The following is a 17,349-nucleotide window of genomic DNA, read 5'->3' as shown; positions in this document are numbered from 1 at the left end:
CTCCATCAAATCTATTCAACAGCTAGGGCCAAAAAGATCAGGTAATTTTATCAATATATATTTTCTAGAAAAATAACCTTAGAATAGCACTTCTTAAAAAATACAAACAAGTATCCCTGAATTATTTTTGAAAAAGTAGTCCAAAATCATCAGAAAATCTCTAAAAGTTGGATAAAATAACCCTTCTATGATTTTAGAATCCTTTTCTTTATATTTATAAATAAATTTGTGCAAAACAAAATTTGATGATCTGGCTTCCCTAGCCAATTCAGCAATACTTGTTTTCTTTAGAATTGACCTTAGATTCTTTTATCTTTCTTTTACTTTTTATTTTTAAACATATACCATTACCTTGTAAGGGCGGGATTCCTCTTCGATTAAGGTGATCATGTGTAATGGGATGCAATACTCTAACACCCAAGGATGTTAGGTTAAGTGATATTCATCAGACAACCAACCCTTTGATTGCACGACCTTTGACTGAGAAGTCCTTACTATGCATGGTAGTGAGTTGCGCCTGTTTATAGGCCAAGGCATTCCCCCTACTCTTACTATTTATGTCGCATACCTGACATAGCAGCAGTAGCAACAATTTTTAAAGTCTTTTAGTTATGATGCGGTGTCGGCCAAAGATTCGAACATATCATCTCCATGGCGACGTGCGTATGCGCTATGAGTAGAGCCACGATCGCTAGTTTAATATTTGTAAACATAAGAACAACCTATTTTTACAAAAATGAAACATCCAACGTTTTGTTTATGTCCAATAATTTCTATAGACAGGTATTATTCTATTTTTGTATTCCTTATTACATTGATTCAACATTTACAGTCTGAAAACAACTCTTCAATATTTTGTTAGATGAATAATTAGGAATAAATCTTGTGTTATAGGGTTATCATTTCAACCTATTTTTAAAAGCGAATCTTTTCTATAATTAGGGTCGGTCCGTCCGTACGTCCGTCCGTCCGTAACGGATAGCTTTTTTCATTAATTTAGGCATGTTAGAATTGTCCTATCGATTTCAAATTTTGCATGGTGATTCCTTTAGTAGTTAGGTACGATTTAGAAAGCGTAGCAACACTATAATTGTTAGCAAAATGTCCGTACGTCTATTTTAAACATGTTGATTTTTTTACTTTTTTAACAACAAATTTTTATGTGAACTAATCATCTGATTGATCTGTTTTTTGGTATATTGATTCCTGGGACAACAAAGTATAATGTAATAAGCGAAGCAACTCTATAATCAAGTCCTAGAAATGTAAGTATGTTCATAAACATTATCCTGAATCAAGCAGTTTTTAACAAATTTACTTACAATTTTGCTTTGACTCTTATACATTCGCATTCTGATTATTCAGTTCTGACACTATACAAGTGTTAATGTCCGTTTGTCCTACCGTTTCAGTGCTTCGCTTTTATGGATGTTGTCATCCTTGTTTTATATATATTGACCCCAAGAAATATATAGTTGACCTTTTTTAGGAAAGGATAATAACTTTATAAAAACTCTTATATTTCCAACTGTCTGTTAAAAGGTAAATGAATAAAATAAACAATAAAATTTACCTATTCAATTTTGACTGGTAAAAAATTTGGAGGCAAAATATTTATTATTTATTTATCCTCAAAGAGAATCATATGAAAACACGTGATTACTTCTGAGCTCTGTACAAAGTGACCAATTAGAACATGCATACAATATGTACGTTCTGTCAGGGAGGGAGAAGACATTGGGCTGTTTATTAAATCAGCCTCCAAAGTTTTATATTTAATGATATTTTCTTATTCGTTGTTTTAACAACTTTGAAGACTTTTGGGGAATTTTTATAGGTTGGTTTATTAGGTTGAGTGTCCCAGCGTTTTAACCACTAATTGTAATCTAAAGAAGGGGTACTTTATGCATCATCATTAAGGCTGTACATCAATTTATCGGTCATTGTCTTATCCCTTTAGATCACTGATATTCTATCCACAAAAAAAAACCTGATGGTAATCCTTATATCTGATAGATGACAAATGTATAACTTGTTATATCCGGAAAAGTTGTCACTTCAAATCAACAAATAATCAAAACATAGAGAAACAAAATATCAATCTCAAAATTATTAAAACAGCAGCAAAAACAATTCTTTGTTATGATTTTATAGATAGCTAAAAGTAGATACATAATTAATCCTATTATAACCTACATTTACAATTGCAATTTATATCTTTTATTCTTAATTTAGAACCAACTTGTACCCAGTGGAAATGGTCCTAGGACAAACGCAGGAGTGACAAACGTTAGAGTGGACATACACAGGAGGGGGCCAAACCCTTTTTACATTATTACCTATCAATTGCTCAAGTTTTTGTCAATATGTTAAAAAGTGACATTTGCGGATGTATTCGTATTCTGGTACAAAAAAACCGCGGAATTGATTGATATATTATATAATATAATATATATTTATGTATTTGTGAGGTATTAATAAGATTATCTTAGAAGAGCTATGCAAAAGTATCTTATCGTTTTTTTGTAGAAAAAAATCTAGGAAAATATTAATCTTTTGCTGGAAAATTCATATTAAAAGAAAAATAATGTTGAACTAAAACGTATTGACAATTCTTTAGGATACAAAAAGGGGAAAATGCACTTGTAAAACATTATTTTACTTTACTTTTACAACATTTAGAAATAATTATTTTACCATTCCTTTATTGATAAAACTAGTGGCTACGCCCCTAGAAGCCTCTAGGTCCACTGGTAGGAGGAGGAAAAGTCGACATCATCCCATTTTTTTAAGTTTCAAAAGAGTTAAAAAATATTTTTTGGGGGGGAAATGGGGTAAAGACACCCTCTCCAAAAATAGTCTAAAACCTTCCCAGGACCTATAAGAAGCTTCACTGTAAAGGAGTACAATTTCGGTTCAGCGGTTAGCGAGATCTTTCGGGACAGACAAAAAACGCTTACTACTTTATATAATAGGATTACAGTATGCTATTTTGAAATTAATATGGAAAGGTACATATAATATTTGTAATATTTATTAAAGCAAAAATTTTTATATTCTAAGATTTTTTACATGTTATGCTAATTTTTAAAAATACCTTCACAATTTTTTACCCCAATATGAAAACAACTTACTATCATATTAACTCCAAAACTTCAAGAAATGAATTGATATATATTATAAGCAAACCCATCTTTTCTTATCATCCAGGAAAAAGATTCACATATCTTCGTAGGGAGCTAAAATTTTCTGTAAAGAAAGTTGTTTTTGTGGGAGTAAGGGTTAACTATTTATAAGCATACCATAAGAAATACCTACCTCCTCTCAAAAAGTTACTTTTAACATCTATTATATGTATCGTAAATGGAAGGGGCGCAGCTGCAAATAATCAATAAAGTAACCACACAGGGAGGAAGGGGACATTCAGTTCTTTAATTCACAAGTCCCTAAAGTTTTATAATAACCTTTTACTTATTCGTTGGCTTCAAAACATTAAGGACATTATTGAATTTTGATAGGTGAATTCATAAGTGTCTTAACGTTTCAACCACTAATTGTAATCTACAGAAGGAAATTTTGTGTATCACCATTGGGGGTGTACATCAATTTAACAGCCATTGTCATATCCCTTTAGATCCCTGGTTGCAACATGTTTATAAATGGACTGATGTTACTATATTTGCATGTGTTATATGAAACAAGAAGAATCATTAATTTATATTACAAGAGAGATAGGTGCATTCAGATAAATTGTCCATATAACCTCCACTATATACATATATATTTATATACTTCCTATATTATATACAGTGTGGCCAAACAGTTTAGAGGGAAAAAATAAATATAAATTTATGTACATCCCCAATTATAATACACAAAATTACCCTTACTGTAGATTAGAATTAGTCGTTGAAACGTTTGAACACTCAACTTAAAGAATCAACCAATCACAATCACTAAAGTCCCCAAAGTTGGTGTGCCAAAGAATAAGAAAACGTTATTATAAAACTTTGGTGACTAGTGTAATAAACAGCCATTTTTCACTCTGCAAAACTTTAACAATCACACTTACTTTATAAATTAGCCATGACCTGACCAATATAAAAATCTTAAAGCTAAACAGACAACAATATAACTGTAAGCATCATAATAAATTGAACTATATTTACTGTATGAAAATAGTTTATTATTAAGACACACTGTAAATAATATAGTATACTAATTCTAATTACATTATCATACCCATACTAATTTATCTTTTGTGCATATGTGTACACTATACATACATACACACATACATAGATAAATAGATATATCTGATCATAAATATATAATAACATTAGTATTAATTTTCTAGAATGTCTATAGATTTGTACTCTTTAAAATTGAATTATCTAATATTGGGTAATAAATTGATTTACATTAACAAGTTGCCTATTTAGATTAGTTATGGTGTATTTGTAGGCCAACTTGAACCTAAACCTGAATAAATCATTGACAATGATTAAGAACTCAGTTACATTGTCATTTAAAAACAAGGATGACAATATCCATAAAAACGAAACTGCAAAACTGTTAAATACAGTATACTGCTTAAAGGACATACTTATATTTTTAGTACATGATTATAGAGACGCTTCGCTTATAATGTTGTACTTTATTGTAATAGGAAAATAAATAGTATTTCAAAAATCATGATTATATTACATAAAAAAATATTGTAAGAAAAGTTAAACATTTACATGATTCAAATGAACGTACCGTCGGACATTCTGGTAAAGTTTATAGAGTTGCTACGCTTTCTAAATCATATATTACTATTATAGGAATCATCATGCAAAGCTTTAAATCGCTGGGCCAATTCTAACATGTCTAAATAAATGAAAAAGGCTTACTGTTCCGGAGATATTAAAGGATATGTTACCTGAGATAAGAGTCTGGATGTAGGACAAAGCCCATGGCAAGGATCTTAGTGCACATCTCCACTGTGAATATGCCCATGAATACAGGTTCCAGCTCCTCCAACTAGAAATAAATATGATTAATACTAGGATCTTAGTACACATCACCACTGTGAATATGCCCATGAATACAGGTTCCAGCTCCTCCAACTAGAAACAAATATGATTGATACATGGATGTCAGAAATAGCTAAAATGAAATATAATTTCGAGTATTTATACAATCATTATTGATAGGTTTCTTAAGTTTTGCCAAAAAATAATAAGTGAATGCGCCCCTTTCATCTTGGGGCCCTGTATTTAAAGAGGCAGAGGGGCCAGAAAAATAGCTTAAAACCATCCTAAGACTTAAATTTAAAAATAAAATATTCTAAACCCATGTGAAGTTGACCTAAAATAGAGATGATACAGACAAACCTCCCACTATGTCATTTATTGTACATATTGTTCAATACTATCAAAAGGCCAATAAAATAAAACAACAATGCATGAGAGGCCAGGGTGGGAGGAGACATTGAGCTGTTTATTACACTAGTACCCAAAGTTTTATAATAATGTTTTCTTCTTCAATGACTTAACAACTTAAATTTAGATTTGTTGATTCTTTAAGTTGAGTCTCCAAACGTAATTGTAATCTACAGAAGGGTTGATTTTGTGTAACATCATAGGGGATGACCATTAATTTATCAGCTATTGTCTTATTCCTTTAGATTCCTGATGTGAGGCACTAAAATAATTATCTGTTATAGTAAATCTTGGATGGTGTGTTCATTATGGAAAGATGATGATGACAATTTGCAAGATTTTGCATTGTTGCACCACAGTTATACTCTTAATTTCCAGGGAGTAAGGGAGGCGACAATGGGCAATTAATTCAATTTAAAAGTTTTTGCTGAAAGGCAATGAAAATCAGATTTATCCAGAAAATTTGAAGAAAATAGTAAAGTGTTCATGATAATCTAATAAAGAAAGCATTTACTTGAAATTAGGTTACCAGTACATCACAATGTATTAAATATCTTGCTAAATCCTTCATAAACACTTTGGGCAGGTCCCCAAGGTTTGAGAACCCTAGCAATTGAATATTCAACCTATTGTCCCCTCCCTTACTCCCTGCTTAATTTCTATATTAACACTGCATCCAATGCATATTAGTTTATCTTAGGGTCAGAAAATGAGGTTTTAAATAGGAAACTTTGTTTATATCATAGTTAATATTAGCTAGGCAACTGAAACTGAGATTAAAAAACAATGCCTTTATAATACACTGTGGGCTACAATTGAATCAAGACAAAAGTAAGTGCCGAGCCCTGGGACCTATGTAGGGTGAAAATAGACATAAATCCTTGATGATTCCAGGTGGAGACAAAATATTTTAGCGGGGTCTTTTGGTTTTTTTTCAATTCAAAGTTCTGAAAAAAAATTGAAAAAAATATGAAAATCTTTAATAAAAAACAAACAAAAAATAATTTTCAATATTTTTTTTTACTAAAAGATACAAACAACTTATATAAATACTATAAGCTTTAAAAAAATCACAATTTTCAAATTTAGACTTTCAATATAAAGATTTGTAGAAAAAACCTAACAACAAATTCTAACATATTTCTGATCAACATAGCAATAAAACGTCTTTTGCAAAATCTTTATCATCAAAAATAAATAGCACTTACTAAAAACTTTTTTTCATTTAAACTTATACTTTTCACATTAATTAACTTTAAAGATTGATTTTTTCAAAAAGAAAGGTTGCGTGATTTTTTATTTATAATTAATTGCCTAATTTTGAGATTCAGATAAAAAACCTTACTGCTTTATATCATTGGATACTCTACTAGCAGCGGCTACGCCTCTAGAGGCATATAGGGACCCTTAGGTTGGGGGGGAAGACGAACCCCCCTTACTATTACAGTTTTTTTAATGAAAAAGTTAAAAACATTTATTTTGAATAGTTAATTCTCTTGGGATAGTGATGGTACCCTTCCCCAAAATAGTTATAAACCTTACCAGGACATAAGAAGCTACCATGTAAAGGAGAACCATATTGGTTCAGTGGTTAGTGAGATCCCTTGGTGCACAAAGACTCACATAGAACGTGTTACTTTATTATAAAGATACATATATACACAGAAACTCTACAATCAGAGTATGTCTGTTTGTTCATCTGTCTGTATAAATACATTACAGAATATATTTATTTGGTACTAGCGGCTACGCCCCTAGAGGCCTTTAGGGGCACTTGAGAGGGGAAGAAGTGGTTGAATTCTACAACTAGATTTTTATTTTAGACTTAAAAAGAAAAAGGTTTTTTTTGTGTGTGAAATGGGGTCCTTTTTTAGGAATTGATTTCTCCTAGGATGGTGGAGGTACCCTCCAAAAATAAGTTATAAACCTTCCAAGAACCAATGAGAAGCTACATAGAAAAAAAAGAAGAACAATTAAATTATAATTCAAGATAAAGATTATTTTATCACTAGCGGTTTTGCCCCTAGAGGCATCTAGGGGCCCTTGACAAGTGGGGGGAAGTTGACCCCTCCCCTACTTTCAGTTTTAGTATGTAAAAGAAAAAGTTTTTTAAAATGTTGGGTAGGAACTATTTTTTTCTAAACTCAAAACTTCTCAGGTCCATGATAAACTTGAACCAAGAAGAACTATATCAGTTAAGCGGTTACAAAGAATCTTCGGTACCGACCACCCTCACACACACACACACACAAACAGACAGACACAGAAACTGTTACTTTTATATAAGGATTAATAGACACTAAACTACTCCTTAATATGTTGATCCTATTATCAGTCTAAAAGATAGGTCAATAAAGAAGAACCAAATTGGTCCAGCGGTTAGCAAGAACTTTATGCACAGACAGAAAAAACACACGGACATCCTATCTTTTTTATACAGGGATATAACTTTTAAACGATAGGAAATTTTTTTTTTCCAGATGATATTTCTCTCCCTGCTTTAAAGCACTATTTATGATACAAAATAGATTGATGTCTGTTTGTCCATCTTTCTGATGCTTAAGAACTGATATGGTTCTTTTTTTACTTTACTATGTAGCTTCTCATTGGTCCTTGGAAGGTTTATAACTTCTTTTGAGAAAGAGAAGAGAAATCGCCCCTTAAAAAAGGACCACAACACACAAAAAAAACGTTTTCTTTTTAAGACTAAAATAAAGATATAGTTGTTGAATTCAACCCCTTCTTCACCTCTTAAGTGCCCCTAAAGGCCTCTAAGGGCGTAGCCGCTCTAGCAAAATAAATATGTTCTGTATTGTTTTTATACAGACGGATGAACAAACAGACATACTCTGATTGTAGAGTTTCTGTGTATATATGTATCTTTATAATAAAGTAACACGTTCTATGTGAGTCTTTGTGAACTATGGTTCTCCTTTACATGGTAGTTTTTCATATGTCCTGGTAAGGTTTATAACTATTTTAGGAAAGGGTACCACCACTATCCCAAGAGAATTAACTCTCCAAAATAAATGTTTTTGACTTATTCATTAAAAAAAACTTTAATTGTAAGGGGGGTTCGACTTCCCCCCCAACCCAAGGGCCTCATATGCCTCTAGAGGCGTAGCCGCTGCTATAAGATTATCCAGTAATATAAAGTAGTAAAGAATTTGTTATTCGTTGGCTTAACTACTTAGGGGACCTGTTGCGATTTTTGTTTGGTTGGATTATTAAATTAAGTGCCCAACATTTCAACCATTAACTGAAACATACAGAAGGGTTATCCATGTATCATATTTGGGAATGTAAATCAATTTAGCGGTCATTGTCTTATCCCTTTAGATCCCTGAATAGTAATTACCAATGATCAATGGTTCTTTTTTTTCTATGTAGCTTCTCATTGGTTCTTGGAAGGTTTATAACTTATTTTTGGAGGGTACCTCCACCATCCTAGGAGAAATCAATTCCTAAAAAAGGACCCCATTTCACACACAAAAAAAACCTTTTTCTTTTTAAGTCTAAAATAAAAATCTAGTTGTAGAATTCAACCACTTCTTCCCCTCTCAAGTGCCCCTAAAGGCCTCTAGGGGCGTAGCCGCTAGTACCAAATAAATATATTCTGTAATGTTTTTATACAGACAGATGAACAAACAGACATACTCTGATTGTAGAGTTTCTGTGTATATATGTATCTTTATAATAAAGTAACACGTTCTATGTGAGTCTTTGTGCACCAAGGGATCTCACTAACCACTGAACCAATATGGTTCTCCTTTACATGGTAGCTTCTTATGTCCTGGTAAGGTTTATAACTATTTTTGGGAAGGGTAGCATCACTATCCCAAGAGAATTAACTATTCAAAATAAATGTTTTTAACTTTTTCATTAAAAAAAAACTGTAATAGTAAGGGGGGTTCGTCTTCCCCCCCAACCTAAGGGTCCCTATATGCCTCTAGAGGCGTAGCCGCTGCTAGTAGAGTATCCAATGATATAAAGCAGTAAGGTTTTTTATCTGAATCTCAAAATTAGGCAATTAATTATGAATAAAAAATCACGCAACCTTTCTTTTAGAAAAAATCAATCTTTAAAGTTAATTAATGTGAAAAGTATAAGTTTAAATGAAAAAAAGTTTTTAGTAAGTGCTATTTATTTTTGATGATAAAGATTTTGCAAAAGACGTTTTATTGCTATGTTGATCAGAAATATGTTAGAATTTGTTGTTAGGTTTTTTCTACAAATCTTTATATTGAAAGTCTAAATTTGAAAATTGTGATTTTTTTAAAGCTTATAGTATTTATATAAGTTGTTTGTATCTTTTAGTAAAAAAAAATATTGAAAATTATTTTTTGTTTGTTTTTTATTAAAGATTTTCATATTTTTTTCAATTTTTTTTCAGAACTTTGAATTGAAAAAAAACCAAAAGACCCCGCTAAAATATTTTGTCTCCACCTGGAATCATCAAGGATTTATGTCTATTTTCACCCTACATAGGTCCCAGGGCTCGGCACTTACTTTTGTCTTGATTCAATTGTAGCCCACAGTGAATATAGTCTGAAAATTTTCACTGCTATTTATATTTTTAATACTGAAAAAGTAGTTATGATCTCTTTTTTACCTTAAAATAACTCAACAGGGTTTTTAAATTAAACAAATCTTAAACACTTCACCTACAAGAGGTTTTTTCCTTTTTGCATAGAAAAAAATATGTATTAAAAGTGGCAGGAGACAAAAGCTGTTAAGTTTTGTTTTGAAACTTGAAACCTTTGTGAAAAGAAAATATTTATCTTTAGCCTGTACAAAATTTGGACAAATCCATTGAGTAAATTGGCAAAGGAAAAGAATTGTTGTGTCTACAAACCCAATGCAGCCAAATTGCTTTTTTGTCCTTGTCCTTCAAGAAATCTAATACTTCTATAAACTTTTTTTATTAATTTAAGTGTATAAATTTAAAATTCTAAACATGAAAAGATAAATATATGTTAGTATATGTATGTATGTATTTGTGTCTAAAACTTGTCTCTTTTGATTCTGAATATGGACAGTGTAAAGTTTCTAAACATACATTAGTCTGGTCTTTAGTATTATCAGCATAATTTTAAGCTTACATGAGGATTTTCTCAAAGAGCTTATTTATCCACTACTTTTCCATTCATATATCATACATCATTTAGCTCTTGATTTTCCTTATATATTAGCGCGGGTTCATATCGAAATTAGGCAAAGAGGGGATATGCAACAGATAAAATGTACTTTAAAAACATTTTTGACCGAAAAAGAATTTTTAAAAATTGAGTTTGAGAATGTGATCTCTTAAAAATGTATTTCATTACTTAAAATATGCAAAGACGACTTTTATATCAAGTCCACAAGTCAAGTATTTATCTACTACTTTTCCTTTCATATCCAGGGTAGCTTCTCATAGGTCCCGGGAAGGTTTATAACTATTTTCTTGGGTGGTGGGACACCCCAAACCCCCCCAAAAATGAAAAAAATTTCCTCCCCCCCCAAAAAAAAATTTTTTTCTCTTTTTTTAAAATCTAAATTATGAAAAATTGATTTGATCAAACCTCTTGGAGCAAAGCCCCTAGAGGCTAGGGGCGAACCCGCTAGTATATGATAAAGCATCTAGCTCTATATTTTCCTTATATATAGATTATAATTAAGATGTACTTCAAGTCTGGCAAGAAATAAAGCAAGGAACAAGAATGGAAGATATCAAAGTTAAGTTGTCTGGCAGTCAGTCTATCAGTTTATAATACTATGGGAGAAATGGGATTTACTCAGCTGCTATTTAAGCTAGACCTCTGATTTTTCTTGTCAACATTTCCATCATAAAGGGGCATATTTAAGTATTTGACATCCAAAGCAGTCCTATTGAAAATATTGCTTCACTTCTTATTGATGTTGATAACCTTGTTTGTACTTAAGTAAATCATCTCTTATATCCTTGAAAATAGTCTGCAAGTATTGTATATTGTAACAGCAAGAAGTTGCCTTTCCCAATTAGAATTAAAGAGGTACAGGGTTGGGCCAGATATCCGGACATTTTAAATGCCCGGCCAGATACCAAATATTGATACTATCTGAATACTGGATATCTGGCTGATTTCTTATACCGGATACATTATCTGACCGGATAGCCAATTAATTGAACATTAAACAGATATCTGGTCGGATACCAGATATCCGGCATTAGAAATTAGCTTGATATCCAGTATCCAGCCAAAAAAGTATCTGGCTCAACCCTAAGTAATACAAAGTCATAAAGATGTAAAAAGTTTTATATTGCAGTATCTTCTTTCTTTCTTTCCTTACTTTAACTTTAGATTGCATATTCTCACTTTAATTTTATTTAACTATGAATCTACAATCAGTATAATAAAGTAGTTGTCTAATGAATAGAATGGACCAATGGTAAAAGGATAAGCAATACTTTTGATATTTAAGAAGTATCAACTTATTCCTTCTTATTTTCTTTTGAATATGTGGATAAGTTTGGATAGAAAGCAAAAAACAATATCCAAATATAAATTTAAAGGCTGTTAAACTCTTTGGCTGTAAGTTTGTGAGAAATTTCATGGCTAAAGTATATAGATCTACCTAAGTGTATTGAATCTATCTATCTGTTGTTCTCTATTGTGATGAGATGCATAGTAACTTTCTTATGTGCAATATCTTGGCCTTGGGCAAACATTCTATTTCGGGTCATCTAATTTCATTAATCCTCCAACCATCAAAGGGTTTACAACTTAAGTCTTCAACATTTAAATTTTTGAGTACAGAAAATGTTGAAAGGTTAGAAATAACATTTTATGTGTTTTTCTAATCCCCAACTAGGGAAAAAATATCCATGATGCATTTTTAAAATGGTATTTAGTGTAATCTTTTCCAAACATAGATTTTTGGACATTACTACACCCTTATCAATCACATTTAAATGTGTGTTAAGGAAGGAAAATGGTATTGGATAGATTTGCAACTTGAAATGGGCAATCAGTTGCAGATAAATGTTCAACACAAAAGAGATTCAGACAAAATGATGTCTCTCTCTCTCTACTTTTGTTAAAAGGATAGATATGATATTTCCTTTTCCTTCACTTCCTACATATAGATAGGGTATTATCATCATATTATTTTATTTTCATCTATAAGGTTTATATATTTTAGATAAAATATTATATTATTTATATTTATATTATTTATCTTTCAAAACAATATTGTCTGAAAAAAATTTTTGCCCAGCCATATTGTTTATGATGAATATTTTTAAAATTGCTATATAAACACATTGAATTTATGTAAAATACAACTTCAGATAAAAGTAAAAGGATGTCTTACTGTGTTTCTCTAATAATCTGGATTTTATTAACCGCTAAACCTATATGCTTATCCTTTACAATGTAGCTTCTCATAAGTCCATGATTTTTAGTTATTTTGGGGAAGGGTACCAATACCTAGAAAAATGACTCCCAATTTTTTTACTTTTCATTTAAAAACAAAATTGGAAATAGGGGCTGTTGAATGTTCATCTTCTCACCTCCACCCCAACTCACATGCCTCTAGGTGTGTAGCCGCTAGTAAGTATATAACTGAATAAACAAAAGCACACATAGTATATAGTAAATTGCCTCTAGAAAAATAATATTGTCCCACTCCAGGGGCTTCCAGCTCTGCCTTGTTTTCTTTTGCTGCTGATCAGTATTCTGTGTTTACATACACCAGACTAGGTGTAATTAAAAATCAACAAAAAAAAACATTATTGCCTGAATCATTTTATTGAGAAACAAATGCATTATAAAAGAGTTAAAATCAGAAATAACCCCTCAATAAAGACTTTAATTGTTGTTTTCTACTGTGATATTTATTTTTTGTTTGAATGTACTAACACTATCAGACTGTCATCATTAGTGTTTATTCAATGTAACTTGTGAATTGTAGTTAATCTATTGCTTTTTAAGTGACTTTATATTTGTTTACAATAAATTCTATTAAAAGAATATATGTTTTAAAGTTTTAAGAAGTGTTTTCTCTTTTTGATTTAGTTCATTAAATGCCTTTAATAAGTGGTAAAATAAAATTGAAGAAATTAATGAAAAAAATATCAATTATGTTATATTTTGGTAGAATTTGAGGAATGCTAAATACAAAAATATATCTTTCACATGTATTGTACATTAGGATATATAAGTTGGAAGGAATTTTAATGTTAGGGGGAGATTTGAAATCTGCATCAAATTTTAAGGATATTTTATGAAGTTCGTTTTTTGTACAATTCTTTATCTAAAAGAGGAAATACAATTTAGGTTAATTAATTTTGACATCTGTGATTGGTGGATTAAAACTATCTGCGCTCTGATTGGAGAAGCTTAAGTATTGTACATCATTCACCCAATTAGAGCGAAGGTAGTTTCTAATCCATCTATCCCATTGGTCAAAATTAATTAACTTAAATTGTATTTCCGCTTTTAGATAAAGAAAAAACGAATTTTATAAAAAAAATCCTTTAAATTTGATGCAGATTTCAAATCTCCCCCTAACATTAAAATTCCCTCCAACTTATATATCCTATTGTACATACATATTTGTGGTTTGAGAGTATTTAGTAGAATATCTGCAATGGGATATTATGTGCATTATATATTATTTGTAATCATATATATTATCTTTTATCATTTACATATTATCTTTTTAGCTTTTCCTTATTTGTCACACATGATTTTAATAGGGGACATTAAATGGTAATAAAATTTTAGATATTTATTTTAAAAGTACAAAAGTTTATGTTTTTTATTAATTATGTTATCTAATGAATTGGTTAATTTTAATGTGATCTTCGGCATCTCAGGGCTAACAAAACTGGTTTGAATCCTATAATTGTAAATTTTATATCCGCGGGAAGCTGTTTATAACATGTTGCGATAAATAACTATTCTAACATAATTTAAATCATTTTCCAAATAGAGCGAGATTTTGTTAGATGAAAAAATGTTGAATCTCTTCATAATCTAAAACAAAACCTTTCCAAAATGGTATGAAACATTTTTGTGTTACCTGTAGTGCTAGAATGGTCTTATCTCCATTGGGTAGATGTGTATCCATGGACATAGCAACACAGTTGGCTATGATGGTCATAATTTAAAACAAAACTTTCCAAAATGGTATGAAACATTTTTGTGTTACCTGTAGTGCTAGAATGGTCTTATCTCCATTGGGTAGATGTGTATCCATGGACATGACAACACAGTTGGCTATGATGGTCAGTATGATCAGGTATTCAAATGGGGGCCAGCTAACAAACCAGACGAATATCCGCCTAAAAAAAATAAAGTTATATATGACTATGAATCAATATTCTGAAGTATCTGGATGTAGTATGTTTATCTAGTAAAATCATGTATAAAGCTTCAACAATTACTCTATAATTTTCAGAAAAGCTTGGTGCTAGTTATTAGGCCTTTTATTTTGCTCAAGAAAGTACCCTCTAATTTGTATTTTTCATAACTTCTCAAAAAAAAACTATACATCAATTCCTCATATTCCCACCCTTTTGGGGAGAAGCCCTATTAGAATTATAATAGAATAAATAGTATGTATAGAAAAAAAACAGTATTATAAAGCTAGTATAAATATATATGTTACTAATCTTCACTAATTATCTTATATTATCTACCTCACATATAATTAGATCAATATTCCTTAATCTAAGAATAGAGGAAAAAGGGTGGAAAGAGTTAATGTAAGATAATACCTTATTACAATAAAATTGGATCTAGTACAGATCACGGTAAACTATTCCTGGTAACAATTATCTACAAAAGTCTATGAACTTTAAGGCTGCTAAACGTACATGTTAGGTCTGGCCATCGTTTTAAGCTGCATAAGAAAAACTGGAATATCCAAGATCCAATAATGCCCAAGGAAAGCTTTAAAAATAAGTGAAAAACGGGTAAAATAAGTCATTTAAGACATTCAAGAGAATTGTGAGATAACTGTGAATTATTTGAGTAATGACTAGATTACTTGTAGACTCTTTTTTGGGTCAAATTTTTTTTGTGCTAGTATAATACATAACTTCCATCATTTGGCCGTTAGCCGCCTTTAAAGTTCATAGATTTATAGAGATTATCGTTACCAGGAATATTTCACCTTGATTTGCCTTAGATCTATAACAATTTACTTAGGCAAAATCTGTTATTTGACCGGCTAAGAACCCTTTAACCAATTTGAAAATACTCCCTTTCATTATTTTAGGCTAGGTTAAGTAGAGTAATTAATTCAGGCACCTTCAAAGAACTAGGTTTAAATTAGTCTTGATATTTGATTAATTTTAGCCCTTTTGCCAACGATAAGTAACAGCATTCTTAGGCAGATTTTACAGATCATCTAATAATTGAATATTTTATTATAAGGGGGAGGTTTTTATTAACCAATTTGAAAATACTCCAAAGTAGTATCTTAGGTTAGGTTAAGTATGGAACTTTCCAGTAGATTAAAAAAAGTAATATTTTTCCAAATCTAGGCAATCACTTAACAATTTATTGTGTATGATTGTTTTAATAAGTGGGAGAGGGTCGGTCTTCACTGGCAAAATACAGAACTATACCTGTATTTTTGCCTTTTAATTTTGCAATTTAAGTTTTACTCCAATATAGCAACCTTCCATCTATATTACACTTTCAATATAACTTGAGTATAAGCCTTAAGTTTAGGCACAGAGAGGGTCAGTCTTAAAACTAATATAATTGCATTTTTTTCTTTATACTATTTTTTTAAATAGCAAAGTTACTCTACATTTCAAATGTATTGGTCTGTTTGTGAATAGTTGTTTTTGTAAAATTTTAACCTTTTCCTTTTGCTTTCTTTAAACATATATAATCGCTTCTCTCAGAATTTAAATTTAGTTTTTCCCTACTTTATTTTTATTCTTTTTTTCTTTCTTTTCAAGTCTACCGTGTCTTTTGTTTGCACTTCTATCTAATTGTGTTTTTAAAAGCGAAGCTTTTCTATAAATAGGGTCGGTCCGTACATCCGCCCGTCAGTAACGGATAGCTTTTTTCGCTAATTTAGGCATGTTAGAATTGTCCTATCGATTTCAAACTTTGCATGGTGATTCCTTTAGTAATTAGGTACGATTTAGAAAGCGTAGCAACTCTATAATCATTATCAGAATGTCCGGAAGTCCATTTTAAACATGTTGATTTTTTTACTTTTTTAACAACAAATTTTTATGTGATCTAATAATCCAATTGATCTGATTTTTGGAATACTGATTCCTGGGACAACAAAGTACAATATTATAAGAAAAGCAACTCTATAATCAAGTCCTAAAAATGTAAGTATGTCCATAAACATTATTCTGTATCAAGCAGTTTTTTAACAATTTTACTTACAATTTTGCTTCGACATTTATACATATATTCTGATTATTAAGTTCTGACACTATACAAGTGTTAGTGTCCGATTGTCCTACCGTTTCAGTGCTTCGCTTTTATGGATGTTGTCATCCTTGTTTTATTGTTTTTATTATGCGCATTTAGCATATCAGAGTGAGTTCTTAAAAAGCTTGGCTATTATTAGACGTATTTGTCATTGTTTTTGAAAACTCAACCCCATCCATGAGCCCTAGTTCAAGTTTTATATAAAATATGCTCTTTTCATTACAATAAGAATGAAAACTTGGTAAATTGAATAATTTTGCATATTTCAACAAAATAACCAAATTGGTTTATGCGGAGAAGGGCAGCCAAAAATTTAATTTAAAAATGTAATTGAGATACAGATAAAATTTATGGATGGATGAATAGATTGATTGATGGATGGATGGATGGATGGATGGATGGATGGATGGATGGATGGATGGATGGATGGATGGATGGATAGATGGATGGATGGATGGATGGATGGATGGATGGATGGATGGATGGAT

The 17,349-nt window shown here is 30.8% G+C and overlaps 1 protein-coding gene across 1 annotated transcript in view; it reads right to left on the bottom strand.

The window, feature by feature from the left end:
• LOC145327988 (voltage-dependent calcium channel type A subunit alpha-1-like) overlaps positions 1-17,349 on the bottom strand; it is a 186,549-nt gene that overhangs the window by 166,468 nt on the left and 2,732 nt on the right. Inside the window, exons 4-5 of the mRNA XM_080171515.1 lie at positions 14,604-14,736; positions 4,925-5,025 (exon numbers count right to left, since the gene is read on the bottom strand). Coding sequence (XP_080027641.1) covers positions 4,925-5,025; positions 14,604-14,736 — 234 coding nt within the window. The remainder of the gene's footprint in view (positions 1-4,924; positions 5,026-14,603; positions 14,737-17,349) is intronic.

The sequence above is a fragment of the Acartia tonsa genome, chromosome 9 (genome assembly GCF_053477335.1).
Source record: "Acartia tonsa isolate MP-2025a chromosome 9, ASM5347733v1, whole genome shotgun sequence".
NCBI classification, from domain to species: Eukaryota; Metazoa; Arthropoda; class Copepoda; order Calanoida; family Acartiidae; genus Acartia; species Acartia tonsa.
Note: the sequence above shows the minus strand (reverse complement) of the source record. Positions and strands in the feature narration are given on the sequence as shown.